The 15,139-nt window shown below is 41.6% G+C and overlaps 1 protein-coding gene across 6 annotated transcripts in view; it reads left to right on the top strand.

Annotated features, from left to right (window-relative positions):
- Positions 1-15,139, top strand: part of sh3pxd2aa (SH3 and PX domains 2Aa) — a 171,024-nt gene that overhangs the window by 132,354 nt on the left and 23,531 nt on the right. For all 6 annotated transcript variants that reach the window (XR_009788356.1, XR_009788357.1, XM_061772138.1 and 3 more), the window contains 2 exons: positions 1,433-1,546; positions 5,440-5,523. Coding sequence is in view for 4 of the 6 variants with exons in the window: in XM_061772138.1 (XP_061628122.1) it covers positions 1,433-1,546; positions 5,440-5,523 (198 nt within the window). In the remaining 2 variants the exon portion in view is untranslated. The remainder of the gene's footprint in view (positions 1-1,432; positions 1,547-5,439; positions 5,524-15,139) is intronic.

Genomic DNA, 15,139 nt, shown 5'->3' with positions numbered 1-15,139 from the left:
ACTTTAATTTGAAGAAATAACATGGTGGGTTTGCTAGCAAACCACTGAGCAACGTCTCAGCCTTTTCAAAATATAGCGGCTATATACAGTCGATAGGTATTGCATAATGCTAACGCTATCACCAGCGGGCTCTTTTTAATTTATTCACACTAGGGCTGCATGATATTGGAAAAAATGACAATGCGATTTTTTTCAAACCTGTGATATATATTGCAATGTGAAATAATACAGGATCAGTGTTGGCAAAGTTCAGTTTACCGTTCCAAAAATGAACTAGTTCAGTTCATAGTTCATAATTCAAAATGTTGAACTAAGTTCACCAGTCCCATTTTCCTGTTGTTGCCACCCATTCAGTCCACACTAGTAGCCAGCTTCACCCTACAATCTCAAAAACATGTAGCTTGAATGGCATTTTTTTAAATGACGAATTAAAACAAAAACAGGACTGTATTCCTTAATGTGCAAACAACTACATGCAACGCGGTATGACAGGAACGATCGTGAAATGACATTGTTGCACAATTGACGTGTTGCCCATCAAACTGCGGACACAAGTGCATAAATTATCCAAACTACTCATTAAACCCATTACACTCTTGTATTTATGCAATCGTAATAACAGTTAAGAGATGCAATAGTTCTGACATTTTCACATTCATACATTTTCATTCACAGGTACGTCAGAAATAACCCCCATTTATTTTTCTGTCTGCTATTGTGTGAATGCAAAATGGCTGCCTCATCTTGGCAATTCAGCTCACAGATCCCTCTGGTGTATTGCAACAGCATAATGAAGCTTTCTCCAGTAGCATTAAGGGGAAACACAGCTTGAGTGACAAAGAAGGACGGTTTGTGAAAGAACTAAAAAAAGAAAAGCATTTGTGTTAGATTTCATGAAAAAGGGATATTAAGCGATAGGAGGAAAAATCCTACAGATCCAAAAATGTAATAGCATGTTGCAAAATCATGAAACTTCATTTCGGACATTTTGGCATTAAAAGTTTGAAAAGTACAGATTTTTTTTTCCCTAGATACAATTATGACCTTTTGATGGTTAACAACTGCCAATAATTCAAATACTCATATCAATAAAAACGTTTCAAAAGGAAATTCAGTGGGCCATGTCTTCACCATTATTGATCAAATTATGTATATGAAAATAACTCAAATACTGTAGGCCAAATTTCCATTCACCATGATTCTGCTTGATGCTGTATCTCTGTCAGGCTGCAGCAGATCTGCTGCTCAGAGACTTACTGTACATCCTGTGAGCTGCATGGGCAAAACAGCCAATGCTGGCTCATACAGAAAAAAAAACATCACTGTTATGGTTAAACGAAGAAACAATGATGTGTAATTTATGCCCAAGTTTGATGAACGAGTTTAAATTTAGATGCTCATTCATTTGTTTTGTTGCTCCATTTCTTTCAAGGTTGGTGGTTTGTCAGCACAGCAGAGGAGCAGGGCTGGGTTCCCGCCACATACCTTGACTCCCAAAGTGGAACCAGAGACGATTTGGATTTAGGTACCTCCAGGACAGGAGAGGGTACGTGCAGAAAAACAAACGCAATACTATTAGTCCAACAGCCAGACAACAATCATTCTGTCAGCATTGTGAGAAATGCATGACATTATTTCACAAGCGCTGACTGAGAGCGAGATATAAACACAGAGCAAGATATTACTAAATCCTAATGTGCAATCGCAGCCACACTTGCAGTTGCACATTAGGAACCTTGCAAACTACAACAGTTGCATCATAGTGAAATGACTCCAGACCTCCACCAAAATGCTTTGCACAGTTTTTGGCACCGTAGCAAATGCCTTTCAACTCCCCTGGGGAGGCAGCAACTCTTGCAGGAGCCTCATTTTTGTGTGACCTTTTCCTCCTTAATGTTTAGTCTGACTGCTGGGATAGTGCTTTGCATCACTGTGTCATGTCTAGGGTTGGGGATCGTTTGAATTGGAGCGATTCCGGTTCCTTCGTTCAATTCTGGTTCCAAACGATTCTCGATTCTTTTCGGTGGCCGGGTCAAAAAAGTTTGCATGGTTTAAATAAAGGGTTTCCAAATTTTTAACATCGATTTTCTTAGCAGCCCGCAGCATAGACTAAAATGAACATTTGACTCGAGGTTCTTTATAACCAGTATCAATATCAAACTAAAAGGCAATGTGTGTGGAACTAACCCAATTGACTTAATATTCATTAATTGTTTCAGCTAAAAGTTAAATATAGCATTGTTAAAATAGTTATTTTTACTGTTTGAACTATTTTATTTTATTGTGTCACTCACCCAGTTGACAGAGTTGACTTCACTGACAAAATAGTTATTTCAACAATGCTATATAGCTGCCCGTGTATTCTGTTTCATCACGTCAAATATTTTATATGTGTATAGTTTTTATTTTGACGGGTATGCACCGGAACTCAGCATTTTGGCACACAAAGTAACTTCACACGGCACCGGTGATTGTTTTTTTATTTTATTTTTATTTTTATTTTTTTATTCTTTTCATGGATGGAAACAAATGCTATAAAATGCTGATTCCTTCCCCTACCCACCGATGAGGTACAAGGTTAGTGTTTGTGATACTGTGAGACAACATTTATGTGAATTTTGTCCCAATTCATTGTGATGTAAAGTTGCGATCGTGAAGCTTTATTTAGCCCAATGTTAAGCTTTTTTTTTTTTTTTTGTCATCAGCGCTTACGTTGGTTTGAAGACTTAAATAAACGCTAAAAACCATCAGTGCAAAAGTGCAACCAACAGCTTACCTTGTTAGCGGTCTCAATGTTGGCATAGATATATTTTATTGTTTCACTCACCCAATTGACTGAGAGTTGACTTCACTGAAGCTCCGCACGGTGTAGGCTGAGGTTCGGAGTGCATCAGATACTACATATCGGGCAAAAACTCCTTTGCAGAATATAATCTTGGAAGTGTTGCACTGAGGTGACTAGTCATTCATTTTAACAAAGTTAAGACACACTTTAGTTCGCTGCCGTCATCAAACACGTCATCGTGCCCGTTCTTCTTCGTTGGTTTACGCCACTTCTTCACGGCTGGAGGACTAGGCATTGAAACTGGGAGCCGAAATTTTCAAATTTGAACAGTTCCGGGAGAACCGGAACGTTAGTCCCGGTTCCAATCGGTTATCGATTCTCGATGCCCAACCCTAGTCATATCCCACCTCTTGCTCTAAAACTAAGGAAAATCATTCTTCATAAATGACATTCAAACACATAAGTAGGCACACCTGTATGTGCGATGGTGAATGTGAAACGTACATAGATTTTCATACATTGTGTCGTATGTATGTGTATACACTATATGCAGGCAAACATTTTTGGTGTTAAAATCTTCAAGTATTGTTTTATTCGCAGAACAATTCTAATCATATTTCTTCATTTTGCTATAGTGAAATGAAAGTAATAATGAAATGAACTACCTTTAACATTTGGGTTGATAATTTGGATGATTGAGAAACAATCGGAAATATCATCATTTTCAATGACATATGACCCATGGAGCACAACTCATATGGAACAAAATCACATGACTGAGCAATGTTGTTTGATAACTTCGGTATTCTTTTTTTTTTTTTTTTTTTTAATTCTTTTTTTTTATTTTTATTTATTTTTCCCCCCAACCTGTCCTGGCCTTGCAGAATGGTGGATCTGTATGCCTTTGTGCTGGAACAGTTTTGCTGTGGAACAGAGGAGTTTGAAATACTCCCTCTTGCTTATTTTTAATTTTTTAAATTATTCTGATGTTTATTGAAAATGCAGCCGGACAGAAAAGGGTTTTAGGGGACAGACAGAGGGACATAGTGGACAACGGGTGAAAACAACAGCAAAACAATAGTGAGACAGTCTAGATATTTGAACACAAAGGAACATTACATTGCATTAAAATTGGAGAAACTGGTGGGGGTGAGGCGAGAAGGTCACAGCCCACCCAGCCATAACTGGTGCCAGTCCCCCAGGGGACCCTGAATGAGATATGAGTATGCCCAATGTGCGGAGTATGTACAGTGCGGAGTGTGTGTACAGTGTGTGAAGTAATAGGCTAGACTCATGCGGGTCCGGCCTGGCCCGACTGGTCGGCAGACCACAGAGAAGAGGGGGGGAAGTAGGGCCGGGCACCGACTCCCAACCCCGGCCCCAAACGACCCCAACTCCCCCAGGGGGCCGGGCCAAAAAAGCCTGCACGGCTCAAATAAAGGGCCCCCAAACTACGTACATCCACCCTCCCAGCAGCCTGCAGCACAGACAAAAATGAACATTCGACTCGGGGCACCCCACAACCAGCACCAACATCAAATGCACTAACCAAAAGGCAATGCGTGCGGAAACAACCCAACCGACCCAACACCCAACAATTAATGTCCCAGCCAAAAGCTAAATACAGCATCGTTAAAACAGCCAACCGGGACTGCCCCACCACGCCAAATGGTCCACACGCGCAAGCTTCAACCCGACCCCCCGCTCCAAGCCCACACACATCCAACCCAGCACCCCGACACGAAAACCAACCACACACGGCACCAGTGACCTTCCTCCATTCCCCTTCAATGGACGGAACCAAACGCCACAAAACACCGACTCCCCTCACCGACCCCCTCCAAATGAGGCACAAGACGAGTGCGCGAGACAACCTCCTGCGAACCCCGTCACAACCCACTGCGACGCAAAGCCGCCACAGCGAAGCACCAGCCCCCTCCCCGGGGTGGGCGGATGGCAGGCAGTATCTTCAGTATTCTGCTGGAAGACCTTTTTTGAGATTGGGTTGAGTCAGTCATTATTGATGCTTTCTCATGTTTTTATTTACAGCCAATATTGAAATATGGTCCAAGCCAGCTAAATCAGACCCACTCTTAATCCTGCGAATAGAATCTGTTTCCGATGGTCAACTTGTTTGCCATTCTATGTGACTCTTAGGCTCCATTTACACTATGTTCCTGGCGGGATGGACAACACTCGAGAGACAGGATGAGCAAACTTGATTGTCTTTTTTTTTTTTTAACTGTCAAAATGTTTGCATTGGAACTAGGTTTTTTTTGTTTTGTTTTCTTTGTTGACGGTAAAACTGCCACAGACTAACAGGGTGGAATGTGATATTGGGAACACACAATACATTGTATAAAATAAAAAAAATGCGGTTTCCATTTATTTATATTGACATATACAGTAACTTTAATTAAATCTAACCAACAACAAAGGGGCTATTTTTATTTTTTGACTAAATTTAAACTAGTTGCACATTTCTGTTGATAACCTCATGATTGGCTGGGACATAATTTGCCTTTTGATGTGGATCAGTTGACTTCTTCCTTGGCTTGTATAAGATGTTTATTTGCCTTCCTACTAACCACACATTTCTTGTTTTTTCTTACCCACACCTTTTGGTTGCTCATCATCATCATCATCATCATCAGTAACTAAAAGACGCAAGGCCCATCTGAAGAGGCTGGATCGACGCTGGACACTCGGGGGTATTGTCAACCGCCAACAGAGTAGAGGTGAATTTAAAGACACAGCTGACCTCTCACATGCAAATACTTCACATTGACTGGTACTCTGAACTATGTAAATCCATGGAATACCCAACTGTCACTTCAAAGACATCTATCCATCGACTTTTCATTAGGATCGCGGGTGTGCTGGAGTTTATTCCAAATGACTTTGGGCGAGAGGCAGGATTCCCCCTGGAATCATCCCCAATCACTCCTAAGGCACATATTGACAGATAACCTTTCACACTCACATTCACACCTATAGACAATTAAGAGTCTTCAATTAACCTAACATGCACGTTTTTGGAATGTTGAAGTTGTGCTTTACCCTAAGCAGAGAAATAGCATGTTTCAGTCTCTAAACTTTGAGGTAGGGATGACGTTCTTGGGGTCATAGCAACAAAACAAAAAAATCTAAATTTTTCTTGGTGGTTTCAATGTAAATTTCTTTTCCTTCCGGCTTGTCCCGTTAGGGGTCGCCACAGGGTGTCATCCTTTTCCATGTAAAACTGCACCCTAATCCCAAACCAAATCTCCTGCATCCTCCTCTCGAACACCAACTGCCCTCATGTCTTCCCTCACGACATCCATCAACCTTCTCTTTGGTCTTCCTCTAGCTCTCTTGCCTGGCAGCTCCATCCTCATCATCCTTCCACCAATATACTCCCTCTCTCTCCGCTGGACGTGTCCAAACCATCGAAGTCTGCTCTCTCTAACTTTGTTTCCAATACATCGAACCTTGGCTGTCCCTCTGATAAGCTCATTTCTAATTTTATCCAACCTGGTCACTCCGAGAGCGAACCTCAACATCTTCATTTCCGCCACCTCCAGCTCTTCTTCCTCTTGTCCCTTCAGTGCCACTGTCTCTAATCCGTACATCATGGCTGGCCTCACCACTGTCTTATAAACTTTGCCGTTCATCCTAGCAGAGACACTTCTGTCACATAACACACCTGACACCTTCCTCCACCTGTTCCAACCTGCTTGGACCCGTTTCTTCACTTCCTGATCACACTCACCATTGCTCTCGACTGTTGACCCTAAGTATTTAAAGTCCTCCTAAAGTATTGCAATCTCTTCTCCCTGTAGCCTCACTCTTCCCCCTCCACCCCTCTCATTCATGCACATATTGTCTTACTTGGGCTAATCTTCATTCTTCTCCTTTCCAGTGCATGCCTCCATCTTTCTAACTGTTCCTCCATCTGCTCCCTGCTTTCACTGCTGATCACAATGTCATCTGCAAACATCATGGTCCACAGGGATTGCAGTCTAACCTCATCTGTCACCACTGCAAACAGGAAGGGGCTCAGGGCTGATCACTGATGCACCTCCACCTTAAATTCGTCTGTCACACCTACAGCACACACCACCACTGTTCTGCTGCCACCGTACATGTCCTGTATTATTCTAACGTACTTTTCTGCCACACCAGACGGCCGCATGCAGTACCACAGTTCCTCTCTGGGTACTCTGTCGTAGGCTTTCTCTAGATCCACAAAGACACAATGAAGCTCCTTCTGACCTTCTCTGTACTCTTCCATCAACATCCTCAAGGCAAATGCATCTGTGGTACTATTTCTAGGCATGAAACCATACTGTTGCTCGCAAATACTCATTTCTGTCCTGAGTCTAGCCTCCACTTCTCTTTTTCCCATAACTTCATTGTGTGGCTCATCAACTCTATTCCTTATAGTTCCCACAGCTCTGCACATCACGCTTGTTCTTAAAAATGGGCACCAGCACACTTTTCCTCCATTCTTCAGGCATCTTCTTACCTGCTAGAATTCTGTTGAACAAGCTGGTCAAAAACTCCACAGCCAACTCTCCTAGATGCTTCCATACCTCCACAGGAACGTCATCATGACCAACTGCCTTTCCATTTTTCATCCTCTTGAATTCCTTTCTGACGTCCCCCTGACTAATCAATGCCACTTCCTGGTCCACCACACTTGCCTCTTCTATTCTTCCTTCTCTCTCATTTTCCTCATTCATGAACTCCTCAAAGTATTCCTTCCATCTATCCAGCACACTACTGGCACCAGGCAACACATTTCCATCTCCATCCTTAATCACCCTAACCTGCTGCACATCCTTCCCATCTCTATCCCTCTGTCTGGGCAACCTGTAGAGATCATTTTCTCCTTCTTTAGTGTCCAACCTGGCATACATGTCATCATATGCCTCTTGTTTGGGATTTGCCACCTCTACCTTTGCCCTACGTCGCATCTCAATGTATTCCTTTCACCTCTCGTTGATCCTCTCAGGTTCCCACTTCTTCTTAGCTAAGCCCTTTCCTTGTATGATTTCCTGTACTGTGGGGGTGAGGCGTACTCTCCTGCCTGTCTCTCTGATCACCTTGACTGTAGTGGTCCAGTCTTCTGGAAGCTCCTTGTGTCCACCGAGAGCCTGTCTCATCTCTTCCCGAAAAGCCGCACACACACTTCCTGTCTCAGCTTCCACCACATGGTTCTCTGCTCTGCCTTTGTCATTTTAATCTTCCTCCCCACCACCAGAGTCATTTTACACACCACCATCCTATGCTGTGTAACCACACTCTCCCCTACCACTACCTTACAGTCGATAACCTCCTTCAGATTACATCGTCTGCACAAGATGTAATCCACCTGCGTGCTTTTACCTCCACTCTTGTAGGTCAGCCTATGTTCCTGCCTCTTCTGGAAAAAAGTGTTCACTACAGCCATTTCCATCCTTTTTTCAAAGTCTACCACCATCTGTCCCTACAAGTTCCTTTCCTGGGTGCCGTACTTACCCATCACTTCTGCAATCACTCACACAATCTGCACCAATCACGACTCTGTCTCACTGTCTGGGATGCTCAGAACTACTTCATCTAGCTCCTTCCAGAATTTCTCTTTCACCTCTAGGTCACATCCTACCTGTGGGGCATAGCCACTAATCACATTATACATAACACCCTCAATTTCAAGTTTCAGCCTCATCACTCGATCTGATACTCTTTTCACCTCCAAGACATACTTAGCTAACTCTTCCTTTAAAATAACCCCGACTCCATTTCTCTTCCCATCTACACCATGGTAAAATCATTTAAACCCTGCCCCTAAACCTTTAGCCTTACTGCCTTTCCACCTGATCTCCTGCACACACAATATATCAACCTTTCTTCTAATCATCATGTCAACCAACTCCCGAGATTTTCCTGTCATAGTCCCAACTTTCAAAGTCCCCACACTCAATTCTCGGCTCTGTACTTTCCTCTTCTCTTTCTGCCGAAGAACCCGCTTTCCACCTCTCCTTCGTCTTCGACCCACAGCATCTGAATTTCCACCGACGCCCTGCAGGTTAATGGTGCCGGGGGCGGACATTGTTAACCTGGGCTACGACCGATTCGGTATGGAATTCTTTAGATGAACGCTCATATTTGTTTGGCAAAGTTTTAAGCCGGATGCTCTTCCTGATGCAACCCTCTGCATTTATCCGGGTTTGGGACTGGCCTACAGTTTGCACTGGCTTGTGCCCCCCATAGGGCTGCATTTGGTGGTTTCTATATAAACACCCTTGGAAAAACAGTTCTAGCGGGGAGGTTTGAGTATGTATATGAAACCAGGCCTGAAAGCGTAAATCATAAATGTCACGGCGAATTAGGAACTCAATTTGTAGACTGGATTAAATCACACAGACTTCACTCAATCTTTAAGGAGTACAGTAAGTCTTTCTGCTAGCAATCACCACCAAAAGTAGGACAAATACCTTTTGAGGTCATTTTCTTGAATTTTGATTGTTCTCCCACATTTTCTAAGTTTCATACAATGTATATACTAATTCAGTCCACTTCCATTTGCTTAGCACGGTGTATACAGTAGTACCATTTCATGTTGTTTTGGCAGACTACTAATGACTTTCAGTGTGTCCTACTGCCTTATACAGTAAATGTAAATGTGGTGACTAGCTCTTGTTAAACTCAAATAATTGTCTTAAATTATAAGGAAAAAAACATACTAATGTTTGAAAAGGAGCAGGAAGAAGCATAAATTCATCAGTCCCCCTTCTCCACTGGTAAATTGCAATTTAAATGACATTCGGACTTCAGAGAGTAACAAACATCCAGCTTTGACACATTTTTAGTACAGTCATGCTTCAGATTTGATGTGCAAATTTGCAGTACTGCAAGAAATTGTCAGATTTGATTCTAGATTGTTTGAACTGAATTTCCCAACTCCATTGTGTAATTTATGCAGCAACTGAATACTATATTCTATTAACAATCCAACAAATACGAACGTAAAATGCTAAATGTACAAAAAAGTAAATATTAATAAATAGAATTTCTGAGATCAATTTCTAGACGAGTTCATCCCAGAATTTGTAGACTAGTTCATCCCAAAGTGCTTAACGGGGTTGAGTCAGAGCTTTTTGTGGGCCAGTTGTGTTCTTTACCAAACTATACCATATCTTTATGGACCTTGATTTTGGCATCGTTGGGCCTTCTCCAAAGTATTTCCACTAAGTTTGGAGCATAGAATGATCAAACATGTCTTGCTAGCATAAATATGGTAAATAAGATTCAGGAAGAATTGGCCAACTCCTGATTGATTGATTATTTGAACATTGTGATGGGTTTCAGTTCAGACTTAGACACAAACTAGATCTTAGGTAGATGCCTACTATACACATTAATACCACCTTGCTGTCATGGGAGTTTTATTGTTAAAGAGCATTATTACAGGTGATGGTGGTGAGTTCAGGCCATTAACGTCTGAAATACAACATACATGCATGCCCTCCATGTGATTGAGGTCACATATGGTCAGTTTGTCCTCTTGATGTGACATTAGAGGCACATGGATTCGAGGGAATTCTTGCTAAACTGCCTGGAAAGGGATTGAAGGGCTGCATTGTGGCTGCTGTGGTCTAATAGGCCACCTAATCTTGAGGTGTTATAGTTTAAGGGGGTCCAAACACAAAGGGAAGTGGGAATTTTGGAAGCAAAAGGAAATCTGTGAATGGGCTGCTCAATTACAGTGCCATGAAAAAATATTTGCCCCTATCTCAAATATTTTTTTTGCATAGTTTCCCCACTTCAATGTTTAAACTCACGCATGCCATGTCCACATATAAACACAAGTAAACACAAAATACACCCACACAAAAACACACACATACACAAGCACACAGTGATTAATAGAGTAGTTTTGGTCAGGCAAGGAGAAGTCCTACTACTACTACTTCTTTTTTGTCCTCCTCCTCCTCCTCTTCTATAAACTAGCTTTTGGATTCAAATATACTGTACACGATGGCGACGCTGAGTAAATGTCTTTTGCGGAGCCGATCAATGATGGGCGAATTATGACATTAAAGGCGATATATATTAATAATATGCTAATTATCAGACGATACCGATCAAGCCGATCAGATCAGTAAAGTCTATTCTTAATCGGGGGAATACGGAGGGTAATTAGTCTCTCACTAATGCCAACGGGTGTTTCAGTGAGCCTTGGTAGAAGTATGTTTTTGATGGCCAGTCCCACACCATGAAGATGTTGGCCTACTGAAGGGTAACCTCTCCAGATGAACATATAGCCCATACCCTCCTCTGTTAAGAGAGCCCAAATCTAGAGGTCTGGTCTCGTGGGTGAGCTGGAGTAGACCCTGAACTGCTCGCCAGCCAATCGTAGGGTACATATAAACAACCATCCACGCCTACCTGCACACCTACAGACAATTTCGGCTTTTCAATTAACAGAAGAAGCATGTTTTTGGAATGTGAGAGGAATCCGGAGTAAACATAAAAAACCCACGCAACCACAGTATTTAAACTATATTTATAATTGAATGTACCCTGTGGTAAAGCGAAGCGTGAAGAGGCTCTGTCAACGAAATGCATGAGGCAGTCAATGAAAGGGCCGAATATTGCCAACAGGCACTCAAATAATACCCATTTCTCCTTTTATTTCTCGCCTGTTTCCTCTCTTTGTATTATCATAATATAGCTAGAGCAGAAGGGTGATCTGCTTCTCTTTAGAAAATTGCGGCATGTTTTCTTTGTCAACGAAAAATAATCCAGTACATTACATACGGTGCCGCAAAACATTGTTCATAATAAGAACACCAGGGGCCGGAGTTTTTCTGTTGGAGCGAGTTACTATGTGAGCGAGGGTCAATTGGCAGCTGTGTTGGTGTGACTCGCCGACTATAATTTGTTAGAGACTGTCCAGTTCAGTCACATTTGGCCGCTTCGCTCGGTGTGTGACAGGCTTAGTCTTTGACAAAATAGGCTGACCCACAAGACAGTGGTGTTATTTATATAGTTGACACAGGGTTGACAGGCGTCAGGGTGTGTCCACACGAAGTAGGGCCTATACACCACATCTTTGGGGCCCACTGCTACTCCGAGACCACCTACAGTTTTTCCTAGGACCGGAGAGGCTCACCTCCATGTACAGTACTTGTATGGGTCTGTGAGGGCTTCCATACTTTCGTTTAAAATCAGCCTACTCAACTCGTGTGACTTGCCTCGCGTGTACAGCGGCTGAATTATTTAACGTGTCACCATTTTTCTCACTAAATAAACTTCCAAAGGTTTGACCTATTGACCTGAAAATTTCACAAGATGTTGGGAACAACCCAAGTAATCCAAAAGTAGAACAAATAAACTCGGAAATTAAGTTGTGTGTAGAAATGTCAAATGACATAGGGAAAAAGTATTGAAGACATGAAGAAAGGGAGGTGCAAAAAGGCATCGAAAGCCAAGACAACACCTAAAATCTATCAATAATCAAACAGCAATCCAGCCTCTTGTCAGTGCAAATGAATATCAGCTGGTTCAGTCCTAATTGATGGCCTATAAAAAGGTCTCATTGCCAAGGTGAGAGTCAAGACACATCTCATGATTGGGAAGAGCAAAGAGCTGTCTCAAGGCTATCACAAACTAATTGTTGCAAAACATAACAATTGCTTTGTTTACTGGCGCATATCTAAGGTTCTGAACGTTCCAGTGAGCATTGTTGGGGCCATAATATGTAAGTGGAAAGCCAATCATACCATCATAAATCTGCTTCAATCAGGTGCTCCTCGCAAGATTTCTGACAGAAGAGTGCAACCAATAATCAGAAGAGAGCCAAAGCCAGTTAAATACTAGGAGAGTACAGTCTGGTCGGATGAGAGCAAAATTGAACTGTTTGGATGCCATAATGCACACCACGTTTGGAGTAGAAATGGCACTGCACATCACCCTAAACACCATACCTACAGTGAAGTGCGGAGGTGGGACCGTGATGGTGTGGAGCTGCTTTTCAGCAAATGGTACTGGTAAACCACATTATTGAAGGAAGGATGAATGGACAAATGGACTGAGACATTCTTGAAAAAATCTGCTGCCATCTTCGAGGATGACGAAAATTAAATGAGGGTGGACATTTCAGCAGGATAATGATCCAAAACATACTGCCAAGGAAACTCTCAATTGGTTTCAAAGAAAGACAATGAAGCTGCTAGAATGGCCCAGCCAATCACCTGACTTGAATCCGATCGGAAATGTATGGAAACAACTGAAACTCAAGGTCCGTACAAAGAAAAGCCAAGGAACCCTCAAGCCAAGGAACCCTCAAGATTTGAAGACTGCTGGTGTGAAGGAATGGGCCACAATCAGACCACAGCAAAGAATGAGACTAGTTTCTCCATACAGGAGGCGCCTTGAAACTAACATTGCAAACAAAGGCTTTTGTACAAAGTATTAAATAAATACCAGTTGGCGTGATCAATACTTACACCCTGTGTCATTTCACATTATTACACACAACTTAATTTCTGATCTTATTTGTTGTACTTTGTATGTTTGGATTACTTGGGTTGTTCCCAACATCTGGTGAAATTTTCATGTCAATAGCACCTTTGGAAATATATTTAATGAGTAAAATGGTGACGTGTTAAATACTTATTTCAGCCACGGTAAATGCTGGTTTTTGGCCGATGTACCACCTTTGTTCAACATGTGTTGCCCCATACTAAGAGTGACTCATCAGAATCATGTTACCAATTTTGCCTGGGTAATCAAACATATGAGCACAACTGTGGCGTTTTCTAATTTACTAAATAAAAGTAGGGCTGTGAATTTAAAAATAAGACCAAGTAAATAAAAAAGAAAGTTTTGTGTTCAAATAAAGTCCTTAACTTCAGAATAATTATTTGGAAAAGAAACTAACAAAATACAGATAATACTTCGTTTTGATCATGTGGGTAGAAGCAAAATCATGCATTGTAAAAATGCATTGTATATAGAAGGGTTTTCCAGATTTCAACTGGGGGTGCGTATTTTACATTGATGTGCATTATACACAAGAAATTAGGGTATTTGCAATGCCAACCTGGCTGCAGATAGCAGAGTAAAACAAAGCAAAATAGAAGCAAATACATATACAAACTGTACAATGTGATATAGTAACAAGTTAAATATTACATCATAGGACAGGGTGAATAAAATGTCCATAAAAGTCATGTGAGCGAATGTTCTCTAAAGCTGGAGAACTTGCATAGAGAAAAAATGTAAAAAACTATTTTTGAATAAATAAATATATAAATAAATGTAGAAGCCTGCAGATGACTATAGATTTATTGTTCTCAAATTTGTAGTGCAACTGTGTAAGGCTTCAGGCTCATGTCCCTATTTCTTTTTCCAGCTGATAAATCACGAATCACTAATATACCTGCATATAATAAAACTCCCTACCTCGAACGCTGTCTGCAGCCAGGTTGGCATTGCAAATGGGAATCAGTTCACAATTACCTCCCTTGGATAAAGGGTTGAGGTTTAAAGGTATCGAAGATTAAGATATCAAATAAGAGATTGAAAGCTTAAAATACCAGCATTTTTTAGATGCATTAGGTGTTAGTAATGAGCAAAATCAGCTTTATTTGCTTAAACTAGACTGAACTAATAAGTGCGATGGAAACACAAACCACATGGGCCGCAGGAACCTTTTGCTATCAGGAACTTCCTGGGCTGGTTGGTGGAAAAGCCCCTTTTGTCTGTTTTTAATTGCATCTGTGATCGAGCCAGGATTCATGACACTTATCACACCACAAAGTAAATTTTTAATAAATACGGTTAATGACATGCTAAATCTAACTTTCTCACTGTCCTGGCTGGCTATATGGACGGGTGTTGTCCAGAGCGTCCACATGGTTTCCTTTTCCATGCTGCGTTGCTTGAACGTGGCATACTCCTCCTTGTGTACATTCTTCAGGTGCCTGATAAAATTCGTTGTGTGTGAGGATAAGCGGTGTAGAAAATGAATGGATGAAGCATTTAGCAGATGTGCCCCCACGAGGTACTTCAGTTTTGCACAGATTGCAAATGACTTACGTGTTGTCTGTCTGAGACGCCGCAAAAAAGTCCCACACCGCCAACATGTTTTTTCACCAACAATATTGAAAAAAAAACTTTATTGGCCGTCAAATAGTTACAGTGCGACGTCACAAGACAAGGATCTCTGTCCTTCTACAACCAATTAACTCCTTGTGCAATTTTAAACATAGTCAACATAGGCAGCTCAATAACAGAAATCATAATCATACGGAGGATGTGAGACGATGAGACTGATATATTTGTTTTAAATCCTGAGATGGGTTAACGCATCCATTGGCT

The sequence above is a fragment of the Phyllopteryx taeniolatus genome, chromosome 4 (genome assembly GCF_024500385.1).
Source record: "Phyllopteryx taeniolatus isolate TA_2022b chromosome 4, UOR_Ptae_1.2, whole genome shotgun sequence".
Lineage (NCBI taxonomy): Eukaryota > Metazoa > Chordata > Actinopteri > Syngnathiformes > Syngnathidae > Phyllopteryx > Phyllopteryx taeniolatus.
This window is presented reverse-complemented; position numbering and strand designations above follow the sequence as displayed.